General features: G+C 46.6%; 1 protein-coding gene and 1 pseudogene across 3 annotated transcripts; both read right to left on the bottom strand.

Annotated features, from left to right (window-relative positions):
- Window positions 1-6,143: 6,143 nt before the first annotated feature.
- Window positions 6,144-7,384, bottom strand: LOC147978660 (uncharacterized; annotated as a pseudogene).
- Window positions 7,385-13,135: 5,751 nt separating this feature from the next.
- On the bottom strand, window positions 13,136-23,347 carry LOC147978659 (uncharacterized). Of its 3 annotated transcripts, none has more exons than XM_087546443.1 (7): window positions 22,878-23,347; window positions 22,710-22,774; window positions 22,577-22,620; window positions 22,359-22,445; window positions 22,066-22,196; window positions 21,596-21,701; window positions 13,136-13,377 (listed from the first exon to the last, which is right to left on the bottom strand). In XM_087546443.1, the coding sequence occupies exons 1-7, from the start codon at window positions 23,295-23,297 to the stop codon at window positions 13,157-13,159; spliced, it is 1,074 nt and encodes a 357-aa protein (XP_087402569.1). In that variant the 5' UTR covers window positions 23,298-23,347; the 3' UTR covers window positions 13,136-13,156. The 3 variants fall into 3 exon arrangements, with proteins under 3 accessions (XP_087402569.1, XP_087402568.1, XP_087402570.1); XM_087546442.1 differs by having other exon boundaries at window positions 13,140-13,377; window positions 22,556-22,620; XM_087546444.1 differs by lacking the exon at window positions 13,136-13,377 and adding an exon at window positions 20,969-21,432 and having other exon boundaries at window positions 22,556-22,620.
- Window positions 23,348-23,602: the final 255 nt, after the last annotated feature.

Below are 23,602 nucleotides of genomic sequence, written 5' to 3'. Positions count from 1 at the left end.
AGAGCAAGTTTCCTACACTTTGTTGAATTTGAAGCTGTCTCCTCAAAACAAAAGGCAATAAGTGGGTGCAATGTATAAATGTGCACGTGTTTGATTCACCTAGTACCTTCCACTGCAGACCCAGTCTTAATAGTACGGATTTCCTAGGACCAAAGAAATAAACATCTTGGAAATGCTGTCTTTGCTCTTTTTCGTCTGAAGGGGAGACCGATCGTCTTGTGCCATATAGAGTATACATGTGTAGCTTAGGCACATTGTTAATCCGCAAATTGCATTGTCATCAACACCAAAACACTTAAGGCTAGAAATTCCCTTACAATCTCCCCCTTTTTAGTGGTTGACAATAATATAACGATTTGCACATGTGGGCTAAAAAATATAGGCGAGCTCCCCCTAGATGTGAGCACTATTATGAATATGCTTTTGGAATGCAAAATACTCACACTAGGATCAATACCCCCCCCCCTAGATTTTATAGACCAACAATATGTTGCAAATGAAATGAAAACATAATAAGTATGCATTTGCAAGAATATGAAGTGGATCAACATATATAAAGGCAACAATAATAAGCGAGGCTCCACAAACATAAATGAGAAGACATGATATCTGACACCACACAATACAATGTCTCCAAGCAAATAAGTTCACAAACCAAAGCAAATGGTTGAATGATACATCCATTTTGCATCATGCTTTTATATCGATATTTATTGCATTATGGGTTGTTATTACACATTATGTCACAATACTTATGCCTATTCTCTCTTATTTTACAAGGTTTACATAAAGAGGGACAATGCCGGCAGCAGGGATTCTGGGCTGGAAAAGGAGCAAATATTAGAGACCTATTCTGCACAACTCCAAAAGTCCTGAAACTTCATGGAAGATGTTTTCCAAATATATAAAAAATATTGAGAGCAAGAACTTCACCAGGGGGGCCACACCCTGCCCACGAGGGTGGGGGCGCCCCCTACCTTGTGGGCCCCCTGGTGGCCCTCCGGTGGCCATCTTCTGCTATATGGAGTCTTTCGATGGAAAAAAAATCATAAGCCATCTTCTCGGACGAAACTTCGCCGCCACGAGGCGGAACCTTGGCGGAACCAATCTAGGGCTCTGGCGGAGCTGTTCTGCCGGGGAAACTTCCCTCCTAGAGGGGGAAATCATCGCCATCGTCATCACCAACGCTCCTCTCATCGGGAGAGGGCAATCTCCATCAACATCTTCATCAGCACCATATCATCTCAAAACCCTAGTTCATCTCTTGTATCCAATTCTTGTCTCCAAGTCCGGGATTGGTGCTAGTAGGTTGCTAGTAGTTTTAATTACTTCTTGTAGTTGATGCTAGTTGGTTTATTTGGTGGAAGATCATATGTTCAGATCCTATATGCATATCAATACCCCTCTGATTATGAACATATTTATGCTTTGTGAGTAGTTACTTTTGTTCCTGAGGATATGGGAGAAGTCTTGCTATTAGTAGTCATGTGAATTTGGTATTCGTTTGATATTATGATGAGATGTATGTTGTCTCTCCTCTAGTGGTGTTATGTGAACGTTGACTACATGATACTTCACCATTATTTGGGCTTAGAGGAAGGCATTGGGAAGTAATAAGTAGATGATGGGTTGCTAGAGTGACAGAAGCTTAAACCCTAGTTTATGCGTTGCTTCGTAAGGGGCTGATTTGGATCCATATGTTTCATGCTATGGTTAGGTTTGCCTTAATATTTTTGTTGTATTTGTGGATGCTTGCAATAGAGGTTAATCATAAGTGGGATGCTTGTCCAAGTAAGGGCAGCACCCAAGCACCGGTCCACCCACATACCAAATTATCAAAGTACCGAACGTGAATCATATGAACGTGATGAAAACTAGCTTGACGATATTCTCATGTGTCCTCGGGAGCGCTTTACATCATATAAGAGTTTGTCCAGGCTTGTCCTTTGCTACAAAAAGGATTGGGCCACCTTGCTACACCTTATTTACTTTTGTTACTTGTTGCTCGTTACAAATTATCTTATCACAAAACTATCTGTTACCACTTATTTTAGTACTTGCAGAGAATACCTTGCTGGAAACCGCTTATCATTTCCTTCTGCTCCTCATTGGGTTCGACACTCTTACTTATCATCAGAGCGAGATTACTATGGCAAGAAAAAATTGAAAGGAAAAATATCATCTTATGAAATGGTCTGACGTATGCAGAAAAAAAGATATGGGGGGGGGGGGGTTAGGGGATCCAAAATCTAACCCTCATGAATAAAGCCTTGCTATGCAAATGGTGGTGGAAATTGTTTACCTCTAAAGGCTTATGGCAAGATATCATACTTAGTAAATACTAGAAAAAAAGGCACTTAGCACTATGGCTAGTAGACAGGGAGACTCCCAGTTCTGTGGGGAAACTTTTAAAACGCAGAGCGCATTTTTTGTCTCTGTGCAAATTCGTAGTGGGTGATGGAAAAAATGTTCAATTTTGGGAGGATTGGCGGATTGGATCCACAGCGCTAAAAACAAGTTTCCTAGAATATACAATATTTTATATGATAAAAACAAGACTATCAGTGAAGTTCTGGGGGAAGGGATTGACACCATTCATTTCAGAAGAACTCTGACTGGTGACTCTAGCGAATTGTGGGAGCATATAAAAGAGGGGTGTGCTTCGCTTACCTTGACTGACAGGAAAGATGAGATTAAATGGACCCTTACTAAAAATGGAATTTACTCTGTTAAATTGTTTTATAGACATCTAATTGAGAATGGGATCAAATACCCGCATCACTTTATGTGAAAAATTAAGATGCCACCTAGAGTGAATGTCTTTATGTGGCTAGCCCCGAGGAAAAACATCCTTACAAAAGACAACCTATTGCGTAGGGGGTGAAATGGAGATAAAAAAATGTCCCTGCTGTGTACATGAAGAAAGTATTTGTTGGATAAACAGCAACTGAGATTTACTGAGGCCAATGGCCAGTACATATACAGATGTGGTAAAGTGCAGAAAAGCCCCTTATACAATGGGGATGTACACAATGAACTATACACATCTAACACCCCCCTCAAACTCATGGTGGATCAACAACACTGAGTTTGGAGAGGAAAAACCCATGCTGTGCTCGAGTCTGTGCCTTCATGAAGAAGTCAGCCAACTGTAACTCCGAGGGCACATAGTGAAGAGCAAGAGTCTGATCCTGCACAGCAACACGCACGAAGTGGGCATCCACATCGATGTGCTTGGTGAGCTCATGCTTCACCGGGTCACGCGCAATACTGATAGCACTGGTGCTGTCAGACAGTAGAGGAGTGGAGGTAGGAGCAGACACACCAAAATCCTCAAGTAACCACCGTAACCAGATCACCTCAGCCATCAACATAACCATGGCTCGTAACTCAACCTCTGTGCTCGAGCGAGAAACTGCAGTCTGCTTCTTTGTCTTCCAGGCAATAAGAAAGACACAGTAAGCAGACAGCGAGCGTCGATCAAAGAGATCACTGGCCCATGTAGCATCAGAGTAGGCCTGGAGCTCAAGAGAGCTGGAGCGGGGAAAGAAAAGGCGCTGAGAGATCGTGCCACGAAGATATCGTAGAACACGGAGGAGATGACTATAGTGGACAGAGGTGGGGGCCGAAACAAACTGACTCAGGATGTGGACAGGATAGGAGATGTCAGGACACGTAACGGCAAGATAGACAAGACTGCCAACAAGATGATGATAGCGAGTGGGGTTAGGAAGAGGGTCACCATCAGAGGCACGAAGCTGAACGTTGAGCTCCATAGGAGTCACAACTATACGCTCATCACCGAGAGCAGCACGAGCAAGAAGATCCTGGATATATTTTTCTTGGGAGATGTAGAAGCCATCAGAGGTCGAGGAGATCTCAATCCCAAGAAAGTAGCGAAGTGGACCAAGATCAGTCATGAGGAACTGATCGCGAAGGCGAGCCTTAACAAAGGCAATATAGTCAAGGTCGTCACCAGTGATGATCATGTCATCAACATAGAGGAGGAGAAGAGTCCGACCACAAGGAGACGTGTGAACAAACAACACAGGATCATGATCACTGGGCAAGAAACCAGCTGCAGTCACCACAGAGGCGAAGCGCTCAAACCAGGAACGAGGGGCCTGTTTAAGACCATAGAGGGAGCGACGAAGTCTACAGACCATACTATCAGGAGCGTAGTACCCCGGTGGTGGCTGCATATAAACCTCCTCACGCAACTCGCCATTGAGAAAAGCGTTCTGAACATCAAGTTGAGAGATATACCACTGGCGAACAGAAGCCACAGCAAGAAGAGTGCGGACAGTGGTCATGTGGGCCACATGAGCGAATGTCTCATCATAATCATGCCCCTGCTCCTGCTGAAAACCACGAGCCACAAGACGAGCTTTGTAGCGCTCAAGAGAACCATCGGAGCGAGTCTTAACCATGTAGACCCACTTGCAGGTGATGGGACGGACACCGGAAGGAAGGGGAACCAGATCCCATGTGCCAGTGCGCTCAAGAGCAGCAAGCTCTTCGGCCATCGCAAGTTGCCATCCAAGCTGATTCATGGCAGTTCGGTAGGAAGTGGGCTCAGCAATAGCAGAGAGACAATACCAATCAGGGGAGTAGCGATCAGGCGGAGGGCGAGGTCGAGCACGAAGGTTGTGAACCAGGGGATGCGTGAGAGGAGGTGCACCAGAGGTGGAAGGCTCGTCATAGGAGACATTCTCAGTACGAGATCAGCGAGTATAGTGGAGAGGAAATGGTGAGAGAGGGTGACGGACTGGAGATGAAGGTGGAGAAGTGGAGGAGGAGGATGAAGAAGACAGTGTCGGTGAGGAATGAGAGGTGCCGGAGGAAGAGGTGCCACATGAGGCACATAGCCGGGTGTGTCAGGAAGGAGCAGGAAAGAAATGTCGTCCACGGAGAAACTCGAGGAAGAAGAACGTGGGTAGTAAGAACGAGACTCGTCAAAAGTCACATCACGTGAGATGCGCAAGCGACGACCCACAGGATCCTATCTTCGATAGCCCTTGTGCTCAGCACTGTAGCCAAGAAAGACACACTCAACCGACTGAGCAGACAGTTTGGTGCGTTCTCGTGGGGCAAGAAGGACATAACACACACATCCAAACATCCGAAGAGCGGAGAAGTCAGGGGAACGTCCAGTGAGACACTCCATAGGAATACCACCCTGCAAAGTACTCGATGGCTGAATGTTGATGAGATAAGTGGATGCAGAAACAGCTTCAGCCCAAAAGTGAGGCGGAAGGGAAGCGACAATCATCAGCGCACGAGCCATTTGAAGTAGATGACGATGCTTACGTTCGGCAACACCGTTCTGAGCATGAGCACCAGGGCATGAGAATTGGGTAAGAGTACCCAGTTCCACAAGAAAACCACGCAACAGCTGAGAGATAAACTCACCAGCGGAGTCAGCACGAAAAGTACGAATGGGCGTGGAAAACTGGGTGTGAACCATGGGAGCAAAATGTTTGTATATAGAAAGAACCTCGCTATGAGATTTCATGAAGTAGAGCCAGGTGTAGCGAGAGAAATCATCAATAAACAAGATATAATAGCGATGACCACCTTTCGAATCAAAGGGGGCAGGACCCCAAACATCAGAATGAACTAAGTCAAAAGGTCGCTGAGATACCGACTCACTGGTAGGATAAGGCAACTGGGTCTGTTTGCCAAGTCTGCAACCATTACAATGTAAAGAAATATCTCCAGATACAGACCCCAAGAGGCCCTGACGAACTAAGGAAGACAAGCGAGAGCCACAGATGTGACCAAGGCGATGATGCCACTGCTGGAAGGACGCAGACGAAGATGCAGCAAGAGCATGGGAGCTGGCAGGAGTGGTGGCAGCGGAAGGAACACGAAGCCAGTCAACCACCCAAAGGCCCTCTGACTCACGGCGCCGGGGGCCAGCACCAACCAAAGCCTTGGTGCATCGATCCTGAATGGAGCAAGAGTCGGTATCAAGGATGACACGACAACCAGAATCAGTAAGTTGGACAGCGGAAAACAGATTCATGGTAAGACGAGGAACATGTGAAATACTAGGAATAGAAAAGGAGGGAGTGGAAAGAAGGCCACGACTAGCAACAGGAAGAGGTGTGCCATCGGCGGTAAGAACATTAACAGGCGAATCAAGAGGTCGGAGAGAAGACAACACTGAAGAATCGGAAGACATATGGAAGGAGGCTCCAGAATCCAAAACCCACGAAGATGTACCTGACTGTGTGGATGCCTGCGGTGGTGGAGAAGTGGCTGCAGTCATAGCAGCAGCTGAACCAGAAGATATCGAAGAGCCTGAGGAAGCCAGGAGGCGTTTGAGCCTCACAATGTCCTGGTCAGTGAGTGACGGAGTCGAGGAAGATCTAGGAGTCCCACTGGAAGAGGAGTGCCGCTGGTCTCGCCTCTTCTCACAGTAATCAGACTCGGGGTGACCGGGCCGAGAGCAGTAGCCACAGAAGGTGTCACGGCGCGACCGGCCCCTCTCAGTATAAGCAGGGCGACTCACCCCCCTGAAGGTGTGGGGAGGAGCGGTGAGCCGAGCAGACGACACAGGAGCCCGAGCAGCCAACACAGACGGAACCACCAGCAAACCAGCAGAGCGAAGGCGGGTCTCCTCAGCACGAAGCTCAGCAAGCACCTCCGAGATTGGAACACAACCACAAGTAAGCAAGTGAGCACGTCTGGGCTCAAACTCAGAGCGGAGACGAGATAAGAACTCATGGACCCGCTGAAACTCCAGATCAGACCGAGTAGTCTGACAACAACGACAGGTGCCACAAACAACTGTCCGAAGAGAGTCAAGCTGACGCCAGATGGCAGAGCACTGTGAATAGAACTCATCAACAGAGGAATCACCTTGCTGGAGGGCGTGCTCCTGACGCACCACAGAGAGATAGAGAGCATCACCAGAGGGCTGATAACGCTGACAAAGATAAGACCACATCGCTGCAACTGTGCCAAGTCCCATGAACTCGGAGGCAAACTGAGGGAGAACACTCGCAGTGAGAACAGCAGCAGCTCGAGCATCATCATTGCACCACTGAGTGTAAGCAGACAGATCATCCCGGTACACAGAGAGAGCATCGGAATAAGCAGATACCTGCTGATCATAAGCATCAACCGCAGCATCATCCAGAGCCTTGGCAGCATCTCGGTCAGCCTAAGAAGCATCAGCATCAAGGACCGGCGGCACTTGTGGGATTGGGGCCACTGGCGCAACCGGGCATGGCGGACAAGGGACCTCGCCAGAGAGAACACCCCACAGAAGGAGTCCACGCATATGAATGCGCATGAAGCCCACAAACTCAGCATAGTTGGTGCCATCGAAGATCACCGAACAGCGAGGAACAGCAACATAGCCCGAAGAGGACATGGCAAACTGGCTCTCTCTCTTTCTCTCTTTTTGGAGTCAACTGCTCAAGAGTCGATCTGGATCGAGGAAGCGGCAGAGGCGCGAGCCCTCACGCATGGGCGATGGGGAACAAGGCCCGAGCCCCAGCCAGAGCGAGCGAGGCAGGAGCCAGGCAGGGGCTCCCGGCCGAGCAGGATACGGGCGCGGGACGGGCTGGCCCCGAGGAGCTGGCCCCAGCTGGAGCGAAGGGACCAGGCGGCGGCGACCAGCCCGCAGGGTGTAGCGGACGGGACGGGGGGGAGGCCCGATCCGCGGCGGAGACAGCCGGATCCGCGGCGAATGGGACCGGGCGGAGCTTGGTGAAGGGCCGGCCGGCCGGTCAGGAGACACCGGCGACCGGGCAGGTCCTGGCAGTAGACGGGACGGGGAAGCCGGGGGAAGTCTGGAGCGAGCCGTGCAGGGGACGGGCCAAGGGCGACAGGATCCATGGCGAGAGAGAGCAGCGGCAGCCGGAGGGCAAGATCGGGGGGAGGAGCTAGTACGGAGTTGCAGCGTGCGGGAGAGAGGGGAACCTAACATCTGATACCATGTTGGATAAACAGCAACTGAGATTTACTGAGGCCAATGGCCAGTACATATACAGATGTGGTAAAATGCAGAAAAGCCCCTTATACAATGGGGATGTACACAATGAACTATACACATCTAATAGTATTGATCATCTTTTTCTTACATGTCCAGTAGCCTGTCTGTTGTGGAATGCTCTGAAGTGTGCATTCAACCTGGCACACATTTCAGCAACCCTAGATTCCTCGATGGGGGCCTGGGCAAAAAAAAGTGGAAAGGAAGAAAGGGGTCTAGTGATGGTAGGGATAGCTGCCATTTGCTGGACCCTCTGGAAATTGTGTAATGGGATAATTTTTGAAAATAACAAGGTTGATGATCCTTGTATCCGTTTCTAAAGTGGTTACATGATTGGAATATTTTGCAGAAAAACCTCGCAAAAAGTGAGATGATGGCAGCAGGAGTGAGGCAGGTTGGGAAGATTGCGGAAGATTGCGGAAGAGGTATTCAGAGTGGTGCATGGATGGCATCTGGGAGCAGGAAGAATCACAGCAGGGTGATCCCGCTTCCTTTTAACGATGCTACTCTGCGTATCTTCATCGTTTTCCTCCCGGCCTCTCTTTGCTTGGTCTGCATAAATAAAAGTGTAATATGGAGCTATGCAAACTTTCCTTTATGGTTTGATGTTTATGCTACTGGTGCTGGACCTATATATAAAAAGCTAGCTCTGGGTGTTTTCTGTCGTGTCATCTTCATCTGCACCAAACGTAAACAACATTCAAGGAACAAACTGAAACATGACACTACATTTCCTTTGCCAAACAAGGATTAGACACCATGGATCAATTAAACAATGCTTACAAATAAAGTCGCTGGTCACACACAACGATCGAGTAGAGAAAGAAAGGTACAGCAGTACTCCATCCATCCATGGTGTAGTAATTAACTAGACCGGGGAAGGAATCGATCCATCCATCCGTCCATGCGAGAACACTAGAGAAACCACCAGCTAGGCGGAAGGGATGGATGAATCAATCCGATAACAACACAGAGTACTCCGGAATGGATCCGGGCGGAGAGACATCCAGCAACTTCTGCCGGAGCAATTCCTTGGTTGGCCACCACGGCTCGCCGAACAGCTCCCGGAACACTTCCTCGGACGTCGGCCATGGCTTGGCGTCTTCTCCTACGAGGGTGTCGAACAAGGCTTGAACGGGATCGCCGCCCTCCACCGGCGCCGGCGTCGGCGTCTGCATCAGCAGCAGCATGATGTCGCCACCCTCCTCGCCGTCGTCAACGGGAGCAGTCATCGACGGATCACACTCGTCCACATCCCTCTCCATGGCGTCCCTTCCCTCTCCTCTTCCTCTGCTCGCGTAGCGTCGCTTGATTCTTCGCCGCGTGGGAACCGACGGTGGAATATCAGGCCGGCCGGCGGTGGAATCGATCGGGGAACCGAGGGCGAGCATGAATATAAAGCCAGGCGGTGGAACCCAACGCCGACTCCAACTCGTCCTACAATTGGCATCCTGGGCCCTGGCCCAGTATTTTTACAACGAAATCCTGTTGCTTCCCAACACGCGCCGGCCCACATTCCTTTCCGCTTTGGGCTCTTGGCCCAACTAACGGAGGTCAACCCTATGTCGACCAGAAGAAGAAGAAGCGCTACGTGTTTTGCAGCGGCATCCCTCCCACTTAAGCGTCAAAAAAAAAAAAAGCATCCCTCCCACTTCCGTTTGGCAAGGTTTTAGAACAAGTTTGATGGAGTTGGCGTCGGACTCCTTCCGTCCTTCGTTATATACAGCCTCCCTATATATCCAGGTCTCGACCGATCCATGCATGAACCAGAACTCCAAAAGAGAAGAGAAGAGAAGAAGAATCACGCGACGCGAGCAGAGGAAAGAGGACTAGAGGAGAGGCAAGGGAAGCCATGGATGCGCAGGAGGGGAATACGTGGGTGTGGGTTACTCCCACCACTTTTCCGCTGGAGGAGGCCATGGGTGAGGACACGGTGGTGTATCCCCCGCCGGCGGGCGGCGTCGATCCCCTTGATGCCTTCTTGTCCAGTTTAACTTTCCCAGGAGAAGACGGCAAGACGTCCGAGGAAGTGCTCCGGGAGGTCTTGGGCGCGCTGCCGTCGTGGCCGTCGTCCGAGCAAGTTCCGCCATCCAATTTCCCCTTGCCGCCCATGGAATCGGAAGGATCGATTCAGCCCTAGCTAGCTAGCTACTCCTTCCTCCTCATGCTATCGATTACTTCCTTCCTTCCTTCCGCAGCAGTCTAATTGATCAAGTATTATAATGTTATCGACCCTGTGCGTGTGTTCAATAACTGTGAACAGCGATGGATCCATGATGCATGGCGACTTTGTTGTTCCTCTGCGTATTGATTGATTGCAAAGGTTTGTTTCTTGCTTGTTCCTCTCCTATGCAAACATAGTGATTGCATTTGGTGCATTCCATCTACAGCTAGCTGCTGCAGGGAAATTCTTTGATTGTAACCAGGTGATCCGCAACCTGATCCCTGTCTTATTTCATTGCGTTGCTGCTCTACATATCCTCGTATCTATCTACCTGAAGATCAAAGGGTCAGGGCTTTCCCCTGCCTGTTTCCTAGTAGTTCAGTAGTACACTATGATGTGCTCTTATACTGGAGCTTATTTATTTATCTCCCTCGGCCATACCTTGGTCGAATGAGTTTATCATTCTAAAGGAGCACCATCGAAATATGGTATATGACCGGTTTCACTGCGCCGGCAACATCATTGATAGCCGTTGGTGACCTGTTGCGATGGACGTCACATCATTTTCAGATTTAAGTTTGTGTCCAGTCATGCTGAACGGGTTCATAACTTAATATAATGGATTTTTTTAAGGTGCTACAGTGGGCTTACAGAGAAAGAGTGGTCTAGGGAAAGATAGGGATATACAGACATGATGGATTATAGATAAGTGAAACAACATGGTACTCCAGTCTCATAGCAGATTCGAAGCCTGGTCCTCTGCATATTTTTTTGGAAATGGAGGTATACCCTGGTCCTCTGCATATTGATTGTTGTTGGTGCAGATGAAGAAGACACAGCAGAAAACACAAGCTTTGGCAATGCAAAGGTCCATCTACACATTCTGGGGACTTGATTGTTGTTACCAGAGCCGGGAACTTGCCTACTGTCTTTATTTGATTGCATTGCTCGTCTCCATATCCTCATCATCCACTCAACTTGCCTCTACCTGCAGAACATCGACGACGGTTATTTTTTGAATCGTGTGGTTTTGCAGCGAGAACGGCTCAGGGCAGTCGTGGGGCTTACATTATCAGTTCACTTATTCGGGATCAGAAGCTTCAGTTTACCTGTTCCCGTCTATTTAAATTTTCGATTTGCAAATTATTTTGTTTCCTGCTGTGAGATTGATCAAACGAATTATTTTATGTTTCTATTATTTTCCTTGCATCTCTTATCTGTTTCCTTTTTTTTCCTGTGTAATTTGAAGTTTACTAGTAATAATGTACGTGCAATGCACGTTTTTATTAGGTAGGATATTAGTTGCACGTTATATTAGGTAAGATATATCTGTTGCACGTTGGTATTTAGTAGTATATCAATTACTTTTTCGCGGGAATGGTAGGATATTAATTACATGACAGATTTCATGGGATAGTGTTGAGTCAAAACGTGTTTATAACCAATGGCAGTGGTGGGTAAACATGTTTGGTGCTCACCATTGGAGATATTTGAATCGTTAGATAACATGATTTGACGCTTGAGATGGTTTGGATCTGCCTCTTTGGGTCTTTTTATATTAATATAAATATAGATATAGATGTGCGTGTGGTTATAATTTGGGCTCGCCTAATGAGAAGAGCCACAATGGTGCACTACTGGCATGTGTTATTGCTTTGTGATATTTGGAGTAAATGGTAATCTGGTGTGCGCACTACTACTATGTACTAGCATATTACCAGACAACTATAAAGGTCCGTAATGTACCATAGCACAATATATTTTTCAAGAGGAAATCTCCCATAAATATTTTGTAAGACTTCTTGTTTTGTAAACAGCCTATTCCCGTCATTTGAATCCCGGTGAATGGAATACATGATATGTGCAACAACTATAATTAACAGTTTGTATCTTCTCATCTAGATGGGAATTAACTAAGTCTCATCTAATTTCTAGAGCATTTGATTTTACGTGGGGATCATTCCTTCATTTATTTCTTGATTATTAATCAAATGGTATAGGAGCTTGATGAGACTTTGGTGAGAGCTAGCAAATTTGACTATAGAAAGCAACAATGAAGATGTGTGGATGAACAACGCCCAGAAAGGATCTTTGTCCCCCGCGTCGCCCCTCCCCAAGCAATGCGACCGGGGGCTACTCTTCCCTCCACCCAGCGCCCCCTCCCCCTAACCCTCCTACCGCCGCAGCCGGCCTGCGCCCCGGGCCCTGCCTGCGTGGCGTCGGCGGCGGCGGCGGCCTCGTCATTCCCCGCGCGTGGCGCCCCAGCTCGGGTGGTGGCCGCTGGCAGCGGTGCTATTCGGTCGGTGGTGGTTCCGGCGATGACGGCTGCTCCGGGTGGTCAGGAGGCGGCGGCACGGCTACTTGGCGACGAGCTGGCGCGGTGGTTGATGGCGGCGCCCTCCTAGCCCAGATCTAGGTCTAGGCGGGCCTAGCCCGATCTCACATGTGATGGCTCCGGCGAGCGGAGGAGTGGCTTGTGTGGGGGTTGCGGAGACGGCGGCACACCTACTATAGCGCGGCGACGGGAGCTTCACGAGCCCCTTTCGGGCTCGGCCGGGCTGCATCATCTAATTCTCATTCACCCTATGTGTCTATATATGGTCTAGTCACATTGAGAAAGCATGAAGGCAGTGATGAACGTTGTGGTAACAGTGTCAACGCAGAGGAACCCTCCTCGGAGATCAGGGTTTAGGGTTTAGTGTAAACCCTCCTCTAGATGAATTTTGTGTCCGGAAAACCTTCAAAACGAACATTGGCAGAGGTGGTGGCCTCTGTGATTAGATTGCCCATAGGTTTCCCTTTATAATTTCTTTGAACTATAGTATGTTGCATCACATAACTAGTAATTTTTTTGTCACCTGCAAGTGCGTTTACCGTTCATTTCAAGGAGCTATAATCAAACAAAAACAAGAAATACCAAAGAAAATAGGGTCAACCAATGGCCGCGCACCTCATTCTCATATTTCCCTTTGTTTTTGTAGTGAAACTCATTGCCCCAAGCCTTTCAATATTTTTTCCATCACACTTGGAATTTTGCTAGGTGTGTTCCTCCATACAAGATTAGCATACTCTGGATGATCAACAAAAGGATTTCGGTTGTGCTGGTAAAGGCTACAAACTCTATCATTCCGACGTTGCTCTGATCTCGATGGTGGATCTAGTTCATTCCATTGTAGAAGAGCTGAAAGGAGACCCATCCTCCTCCTTTCTAAATAAGCAAGCAACAAATATTTGGCATTACTAAAGAAGCAATGCAATGTGACTGAAGTACGAAATAATTGACATATATCATGTATGCAGCTAATAATACATGTGTGTGCCAGGCCAATATATCTCTTATCTATATCTATACCAATACAAAAATCACCACTACCTAGAAATCTGAATGATCTTGTGCAGCCATCTAGCTATAACCAGGCAATTCCTAATTTTAGTTGGATTAATCAATATTGTAAGAGTAAATAATTAGGTAATTATTTAGGTCTTGTCATGTTCTATGCTCAGTAAGTGCTTTTTAATTTGAGATTTACTGAAAAGAGCAATAAGGAATGTTCTATGCTGTGTTTTTCAATCTTTTGTGGTGTATTTGAATGCTTTATGATCAGGCACAGGACAATACAATCATGTAGGGTGATTATATATGCTTAATATTAGCTAAAGTGTGGCAAGAACTACACAACATGAATATAGCTATATAACTGATGGGCCGCAACAAAATGGCTCCCGGGTGCATTAGTTAACCCTAAATATATCAAACGCATGCACATGTTTGATTTTTTAAATATTCTTATAGAATTTAATATAAAAGAATGAACATTTTGGTGCCTAGGTAAAACCATGTATTGAATTTGAAAACAAGAATTGTAATGGAGAGTTGTTTTTCAACAAATTAGGAATTGAATTACTTGTGTTTTCATGTGTTATTTGGTTTAATCCTTCAATTTATGTTCATTGTGGCGTGTGGTACAAGAAGTATTATGTAACGCCCCGAGACCGATGTGCCAAGTGTCCTCCAGTTATTCGCTGTTGTTGCCATGTCTTTTGCTTGCGTGTTGCATCGTGTCATGTCATCATGTGCATTGCATCATCATGTTTTCAAAACTTGCATCTGTCCCGGTCTCCTTGTCCTCTCCGTTGTCCGTTCTGAGCCTAACCACACCTGCACGCGCCCGCGACATGTCCGAAATATTATTTTATAAGTGGCCGGAAAATGTTCTCGGATTGGGTTGAAATTTGGTGTGCGGTCTTATTATAGTGTAGACAGACCGTCTGTCAAGTTTCATCGCATTCGGAGTTCGTTTGATAGCCCAACCGTTAACTATAGCGACAATATAGTCGGTCAAAACGTCGGACGTTTTCGGTCTCCGGAAACAGTCGCTGGGCCACCCTCTCTTCTCTTTCTCTCAGCTCGAGACCGTCTACACAGCTCACTACCTACCGGCAGGTCCAACCTAACCTCTCTCGTCAGCCCGCACCCCTCCTCGCGCGCGCGTCCGAAAAGCTGTCCCGGACCCGAACCGGACTGTCATCACAGTCGTGTCCGGAACATCCCCAAACGTCTACAAAACATCACCATTTTCTCATTTGGATTTCCTAGCCATTTATTCTCGATCGTCGGATTTCAATCAGATGATCCAAACTCCCCTCTTTCCTTATATATATAACCCCTAGTCTAATTGGAGACCAAACCCTAAAATCTAGGGATCTGTCCCATCCATCTCCTCACCCGCCGCAGCCTCCCTCATCCACCTTGGGATCCTCCCAGATCCGATCCACTAGCCCCTCGTTCTGCGAACCAGCGTCAACCTCTGCTTCCCTTCGATTTCAGCCAGCGACCAACCCATCGATCCGCTGCCTCCCTCGAGCTCCAACAGGACAGCGCCCCTGGATCCCCTGCCCGAGCTCCTCCTCGCGCGCCCGTCTCCTCGGCTGATCTGCCTCGCCACCGAAGCTTCTTCGCCTGAGCTACGCCTTCCTCTTCCTCTATCTTCTTGCTTTTTATTCTTTTCTCCCCCTCACGCTATCTCCTTGTCTCTCTGTTGCCTCGAACAGGTGAGCACCTGAAGTTGTCTCTCTTCCCCGCCGCCGCCGTTCGAGCTCCTCCCCGCCGCCGCCGTTCGAGCTCCCCTGCCTGAGGCCGCTGTCTTCGACCGGCCTCGTCAGATACCAGCACCCCGTTGCCTTCCCCTTTCAGTTCGATCCGGAGGAGAGGAGCTCCTCCATGCCCTGCCCCGCGCCATGGACCTGCAGAACTAGGCCGGACTCCCTCGCCCCCGCGAGCACGTCCACCGGAGCGCCACCTCGCCGGAGAACGTCGTCACGCACCTCGATCCGCCCATTCCCGCTGTTTTCCGCCGACCCCATCGCTGGAACTCCTGCCGTCGTCCTCTGCATCGCCATGGGTGTGCTGCTGCTTCTGCCTTCAGATCGAACAGAGACCAACGTCGCCCGCTCCCCGTTGACCGCGTCCTGAACCGCCTGGAAAGGCCTTTTTCTTCCAAGGCCCAGCCGCCCTCCTTTCCTCTCCACCGCGTGGGGTGAGCCCCTCTGGTGAGGCCCGGTCAGCCTCAGTTTTGGCCCATTTCTGTTTTTTTCCCAGTTCTGCGTTTTAGCATTTATCCAGAGAGCAGCAGTTTTGCAGTTTAGCCCCTAAACTTCATGCATATAACAACTCATTAACTGTGCACCGGATTAAAATGATCTCTATATGTAATATGTCTAGAATTTTGTCTAGTTTAATAATTTGCAACTTTCACCCATGTTTAAGATGTTTAAAATGATGTTTGTTTAAATTTGCTCCTATGCCATGTTAAAATGCTTTAATTCATAACTAAATAACCGTAGCTCGGATTTTAATAAACTTTATATGTAAATGGGGTAGAAAAATGTCTAGTTTAACTTGGTGGACTTGTTTTGCATGTTTAACAACCCTAAAAGTGTGTTTAGGGCAGAACAGTACCAAACTTTAAAATATGCATATGAGGAGTTTCCGGAAATTGTTGTTCGTTGTTTCCGGCCTCATTTAAACTTGACTAGATAGGTAGTTTTCATTTGCTTCACCTCTTGCCATGCTAACAACATTTAATCTTGTTGGGTACATAAACGAGAGAGAACTAAATAAGTCATGTGGTGTTTCGTCAATATGCAACGGAGTTGCATATTGAGCTCCACTTAATCTGTAGGATTGTTTGTGCACTTTGCCATGCCATGCCATGTATCATTAAACCAGACATGCATCATACTTGTTTGCGCATCGTGCCATGCTTATGTGGTGGTTGTTTACTATGTTGTTTGCTTCTTTCCGGTGTTGCTTCTTCGGTTTGGTTCCGGTAACGTCGCGTTTGCGAGGATCCGTTCGACTACGTCCGTTTGTCTTCTTCATGGACTCATTCTTATTCCTTGCGGGATTTCAGGAAAGATGGTCATACCCTCGAAATCACTTCTATTTTTGCTTTGCTAGATGCTCGCTTTTTTGCTATGCCAATGCGACGATGCCTACCATTTGCTTTCAAGCCTCCCAAATTGCCATGTCAAACCTCTAACCCACCATGTCCTAGCAAACCGTTGTTTGGCTATGTTACCGCTTTGCTCAGCCCCTCTTATAGCGTTGTTAGTTGCAGGTGAAGATTGAAGTTTGTTCCTTGTTGGAACACGGAGATCGTTCCTTGTTGGAACATTGTTTACTTGTTGGGATATCACTATATATCTTATTTAATTAATGCATCTATATACTTGGTAAAGGGTGGAAGGCTCGGCCTTATGCCTGGTGTTTTGTTCCACTCTTGCCGCCCTAGTTTCCGTCATATCGGTGTTATGTTTCCGGATTTTGCGTTCCTTACGCGGTTGGGCTATAATGGGAACCCCTTGACAGTTCGCCTTAAGTAAAGCTCTTCCAGCATTGCCCAACATTGGTTTTACCATTCGCCACCTAGCCTTTTCTTCCCCTTGGGTTCTGCAGACTCAAGGGTCATCTTTATTTTAACCCCCCCGGGCCAGTGCTCCTCTGAGTGTTGGTCCGACCGAGTAGACTGCGGGGCCACCTCGGGGCAACTTGAGGGTTGGTTTTACTCGTAGGATGTCTCATCTGAGTGTGCCCTGAGAAAGAGATATGTGCAGCTCCTATCGGGATTTGTCGGCACATTCGGGCGGTGTTGCTGGTTTAGTTTTACCCTGTCGAAATGTCTTGTTGTACCGGGATACCGAGTCTGATCGGAACGTCTCGGGTGGAGGTCTATTCCTTCGTTGACCGTGAGAGCTTGTGATGGGCTAAGTTGGGACACCCCCAGAGGGATTTGAACTTTCGAAAGCCGTGCCCGTGGTTATGGGCAGATGAGAATTTGTTAATGTCCGGTTGTAGAAACCTGAAGTCGACCTTAATTAAAATGAATCAACCGCGTGTGTAACCGTGATGGTCTCTTTCCGGCGGTGTCCGGGAAGTGAACACGGTTGTTGGAGTTATGCTTGACGTAGGTTGCTATAGGATCACTTCTTGATCATACTTTTATCGACCGTGCTTTGCCTTCTCTTCTCGCTCTCATTTGCGTATGTTAGCCACCATATATGCTAGTCGCTTGCTGCAGCTCCACCTCATACCTTTTACCTTACCCATAAGCTTAAATAGTCTTGATCGCTAGGGTGCGAGATTGCTGAGTCCCTGTGGCTCACAGATACTTCCAAAACCAGCTTGCAGGTGTCGATGAGTCCCTGCAGATGACGCAACCAAGCTCAGGAAGAGCTCGAGGAAGATCTTGTCCTTTGGGTTGTTTCGTTCTAGTTGATCAGTAGTGGAGCCCGGTTGGGGTCGATCGGGGACTTTGTCGCATTTGGGGTTCTTCTTTTATTTTGGTTCCGTAGTCGGACCATGAGTGTATTTGGATGATGTAATGCTTTATTCATGTATTTGTGTGAAGTGGCGATTGTAAGCCAACTATGTATCTCTTTTCCTTATGTATTACATGGGTTGTGTGAAGATTACCTCACTTGCGACATATGCCTTCAATGCGATTATGCCTCTAAGTCGTGCCTCGACACGTGGGAGTTATAGTCGCATCGAGGGTGTTACATATTATAACTAGAATATAAAGATCCTTAATGAATACTGACCCCATTTCACAAAACATGTCGTTTTGGACATGGGTCTAGTCAAACTTCTATAACTATGACCACCAATGTCTTCTTTAATATTTGTGCAGAATACCCTGAAATTATAAGTGTGGATTTGTCTCGAAAGGTACATCCATAACATGTAAATTTTATTGAGTATTACACACATATACTCCTATTACGACAGAAATTGGTGTTAAATTTGTGTTTTGGAGAACATGTCTTTCGAAAACGTCAACTTGTTGTAAACTAGAGGTGTTGTGTTAAGAACTATTGTAAGAAATGTCTTTCAGCACTGTTTGATGGAATGTCCTTCATATCCATTGGAACATCTCCCTGTCATTGCAAGACATGTTTGACTCTGCGGCTAGTGCCTGTCTGCCTGGCCACACCCACTATTTACGGAGATTATTATCCTTGCTGCTTGGAACATTTTGAAAATAAGGAATCTACCATTCTTAAGAAGTTGCTCCCCACTTCTTTCTATTCTCTCACCATGTACACTGTCCACATCAGCGATGTGCCACGTCAGCTACCATGTTCCAATCGGTGCTTCTATCTCCAACAGTAACAGCAGAAAGAGCTGGACTTAGTAATTGCATGTCGATGCTGTGACTGCGTGTCTTCTCCACTATTAGCCATCTCATTCTTTCGGGAAGCCACATCCCCTTCCTAGGCCCGCACCTTCCCCACGAGTCGCTTGCTTCCTCTTAATTGTCCCATCCGGCCCCTTCCCCTACACGAGCCTTCTTCTTCCTTCAGTTACGATCTAGGCAACAGAACAGGCGCTGATCCACTAACCTGATCCCTAGACCTCCCCGCTTCGATCTATAAATACAACATGGAAATCAAGATCCCCTTCATAGCTCTACTCCTCTTTCGGCTGCCCCCCCTCCACATCTAGCTTCGCGAGAGTCGTAGACAACCCATCGGTCTCGCCGTATCGAGTCTCGATCTGGCCGTCCAAGCCTAGATGATGCAGTGTTGATTCCGCCTGCGCCGTTGTCATCCATCACTGTTTTTGTTTGGATTCACCTGGAAGCAACCGTACAACCTGCGTCCCTCCATGGATATTTCGTATGGTTGGCAGATATTAGATTGCTTTTTAGATTATGTAATTGGTGCCTAGACCCTAGAAACATTCAGACGATTTTTTTTGTGATCTCAAGCGGGCGATTCTGTTTTGTATCATATCAAGTAAGTTTTTCTTGGACTGTATTCGCTGATTCTTGCTATATCCATAACGATTGTTCTCATTGGATGTGTCAGGGTTATTTTCGTTCAGGGTACTTTATTGGCTGATAAAGTAAAATTCTACTTGCAACTTTCAGTTTTGTCTCGATGCACCACTGGAGTTGACTGGGAGTTCTTTATTATCCGATTGATGATATTTCATCAGATTTATTTTGATCCTTTTGCCAGATGATAGATGAAACACCCATGGGACAATCGATTTCTGAAGCGTGTGTTGTATCAGGCTGCAAGGTGGAGGCAAAACATACTTCCTGTCCATGGGCCCATCGATTTCTGAACCCAAAATCAATGATTTATCACTTCTTATATGAATGTACTATTGTAGTGGTGTAATCCCTGTGATAGCATCATCAAGTGAGATATATGCATGGCAAGGAATATGTATTATATGTTCACTTGCTGCTTTTGATGTGCCAATAAAATGTATGAGTTTGTTCCTTATTTCATACAGCTCCAAAATGGGTTCTTAATTGGTAAGATACATGGATCATTTGGGAAGGATTCTGATATATATCATATCATTTGACAACAGCAAAATACATGGATCATTTTTTACATATTCATCTATCCTACGTTTTGTTCACCTTGCTTACTCTTATTGTAGAGGCCTGACATTATGGACTCATCCGAATGTTTCATATGTAGAGCTCGCATATATGAGATGTGGTGTTCTCTGTTTTTTGTTCAGTAATTTCCGTATGCATGAGACGACCTCACATGCTAAATCGTCAACCACTCCTGCAACTTCTTAAAAGCTAAACTGCAGCTTCTACCTTAAATTAGTAATTATTTTGCTGAAATTTATAATTAAGCATCAGTAGAGTGATGGTGTTCGTTTGTAATCAAGAAAAACTCTCATCAGTACTCTTTGGTCAGTTTCTACTTGCAATTGTGCCATGCCAAATCCTTAACATATTGTTCGTATTTATAGGATAATCACTTTACATATTCATCTATCCTACGTATTGTTCACCTTGCTTACTCTTATTGTAGAGGTCTGACATTATGGACTAATCCGAATGTTTCATATGCAGCACACATACGAGATGTGGTGTTCTCTGTTTTTTCTTCGGTAATTTCCGTATGCATGAGACGACCTCACGCGCTAAAGCATCAACCACTAATGCAACTTCTTACAAACTACACTACGGCTTCTACCTAAAATTACTAATTATTTTGCTTAAATTTATAATTAATCATCAGTAGAGTGATCGCATCCGTTTGTAATCAAGAAAAACTCTCATTAGTACTCTTTGGTGAGTTTCTACTTGCAACTGTGCCATGCCAAATCCTTAACATACTGTTTGTATTTATAGGATAATCACATTGATCTGTAATTTTTGTATCCATTACACTATCTGCGACAATGAATTAACCTTCCATATGTATGCAGTGCTACAAAATTCCCACACCATACAAGCATACTCTTTGTTCACACAAAATTACTTCCAAAAATACTAGCTTTTGATTTATCTAATTTTGTTCATACAAAATTCATCCAAAATTAATCTTTAAATTCCCGCAGCAACGCGCGAGGAAATCATCTAGTAACTACAATTTCGATGGTGTGGAGCCATCAGTCCATGCCTGGATTCCTATGCTCAAGATTGACTTGGGCCCTTCTCAAATATAGAGTGCCTTCCCACCTAGCTGAGAATTCCTGGACAGCTTCATCCGGGAGCGACTAGTATAGAAAATGTCCCTTTGGTGCAAAAATAGAAAAATTGAAGCTGGGCCATTGGATTGAGAATGGATGGCACGGATTCCGCTGGACCAATGTTTCCGGGTTTTCCATCCCTACTATCCTCTTGTAGCTTTGTGCTAATTTAGTTTGTTCCTCTGTTTTATTTCCCTCCCCCGCCGCGCTCAACTAACCCCCTAACAATGTAACCTTTTTGTTGACCCTCTGTACAATGAACATTAATTTTTAATTTAAGAAAGCACTAGGAGCCTCTCCTGCTGCATTGTGTTGCTCAAAATGAGATGATTGGTGAGAATACTACTAATTTATCTCAGCTAGTCAAAAAGAAATGTTATGAAAAAATACACCAGATGTATGAACTACTTACGACTACTTGGCGAATCAGAAAGTTCTAAATGTGGAGCTGCATCTTTTTGTCCGGATCCATAGCTCACAGCCATGTACATCAGGGACCTAGCTACATCTCCACGCACCTGAAGAAAGTAAAAAAAAAAAAAAAAAACCCTGGAAACATTGGTACTCTGAATTGTGAAACCTTACAAGAACAATTGCTCTTCACGTATGGTCAAAGCCCAGTGGTATTCATGTGCAGATGCGCTATTGGACTTTCACTGGTTGCAGTTGACATTCCAACTAATTTATATAATCTGAAACTTGAAACCCATTTTTAGAATAAGTCCCTCCTATTTATGGCACATAAGTGCAGTTCTCAGTTCTTGCAACTGAACATATTGCTAAAAATGAATATCCTAGGTCATATAAAATGTGACACAAATATGGATGAACAATCTTGATAACACATGTGTGTTTCATTATTTGGACAAAGGTTCTTAATACCTGAAAAGGAGGTGCCCATCTTTCACTGTTTGTTTCAGTGTCAGGTGCAGCTTCACGATTTGCTGGCCTCGAACATTTTTTTGACGTAGCAGCACATCCTCCATAATACTTGTTTCCCCTGGACGAGTTCACTGAAACAGGATTTGCATATTCAGATAAACATTTGTTTCTCCTCATGCAAAAACGTGAACCATTAAATCTGTCACTGATGGAGCACTGTTATCGTACTGAAAGAGGAGTTCTGTATGCTCATGGGGTACTTCGGATCAATTATACAGTACAAACCAACTGACCATTAGCATCGGCAGGACGAATGTTGTGCAGATCGGTTAGAGAAGGACGGCGGGTTAGCCCATATGATCGCGGCCAGAGGTGTTCTCCTACACAGAAAAATGCACAAAATATGGCTAGGAAATAACGCAAAGAAAAGATGAACCCATCCTGTCTTGACAAGTCGAGCAAAATTTCAGAATGCAATTACGCAACTCACTGTTCCATCCATCCGACTTGCCTGCCAAGAGCTTCGGCACGGCTCTCTGCGAGTATATCTCGATCCTGGAACAAAGCACCGCAGCTTAAATCAAGTGAGTAACCAAGAGCAAGTGATATATTAGACTGTTATAGACTGTTGGAGAGAAGCATACACTTCAGAGGAGGCTTCTGGGTGGTCTGCATCAGCTGCATCCAGAATCTTGAGCGCTTCCCACACCTACTAAAGATCCATACATCACTTGTAATCATTGTCTGCTCATTCCAACCCAAATGTATTTCACCAAATGAGCACGAAAGCAGATAGCTAGAGGCAAACCAACATCTTTGTAGCGCAGTGAGGCGTGAGGCGAGACGACAGCGCCGAGCTTCGCCATCAGCACGTCACCGGACAAGCCCTCCATGCCCTCGTAATACCTCCGGACGTCTTCGCAGGGATACGGGGTACTCGGCTTCAGACGCTCGCCCATGGAGGAGGCATGGGCAGGGATGATATCCGGAGGACAGAGCACGAGCGCGAGAGCGGCGCCGGCGGCGGCGAGCGCGCGGAGGCAACGTGGCACCCATGGCCGGCGGCAGGAGCGCGCGGATCCCAGTGAGAACAAGATGGACTGGGGTGGTTCCGGGGTGGTTTTCTTAACGCATCGAGCGAGGATTGGGCGGGAGACAGAAGGGGAGCGGATTGTTCTACCGGAGAGCGTGCCGGGAGCGGGGGAGAAGATAACGGCGGCGAAGGCCAACATTTCTTCGTCGCCGCCCGCGGCGGCGGCCGTTCAAAGGCTCCTCTATCTCGAAAATGGCTATTTTTTTTTAAATAATACATTTTTTTATTAATTTGCACACATATTACGCTCAAAAAATAATTTTTGAAAATAATACACCGTCGGCCCGCAGCAGGCCGACTGAAACCATATCGGCTAGCTGCTGGCCGATTGGCCTGTCGGCCACCAGTTCAGGTCCAGTCGGCCAGTAGTGGGCCGACAGAGCCTAATTGGCCTGCTGTGGGCTGACAGCAACTAATTGGCCAGCTGCGGGCCGACAGGGACTA

The sequence above is a fragment of the Triticum urartu genome, chromosome 3A (assembly GCF_056163025.1).
Source record: "Triticum urartu cultivar PI428250 chromosome 3A, HENAU_Tu73, whole genome shotgun sequence".
Taxonomy (NCBI): Eukaryota; Viridiplantae; Streptophyta; class Magnoliopsida; order Poales; family Poaceae; genus Triticum; species Triticum urartu.
Note: the sequence above shows the minus strand (reverse complement) of the source record. Positions and strands in the feature narration are given on the sequence as shown.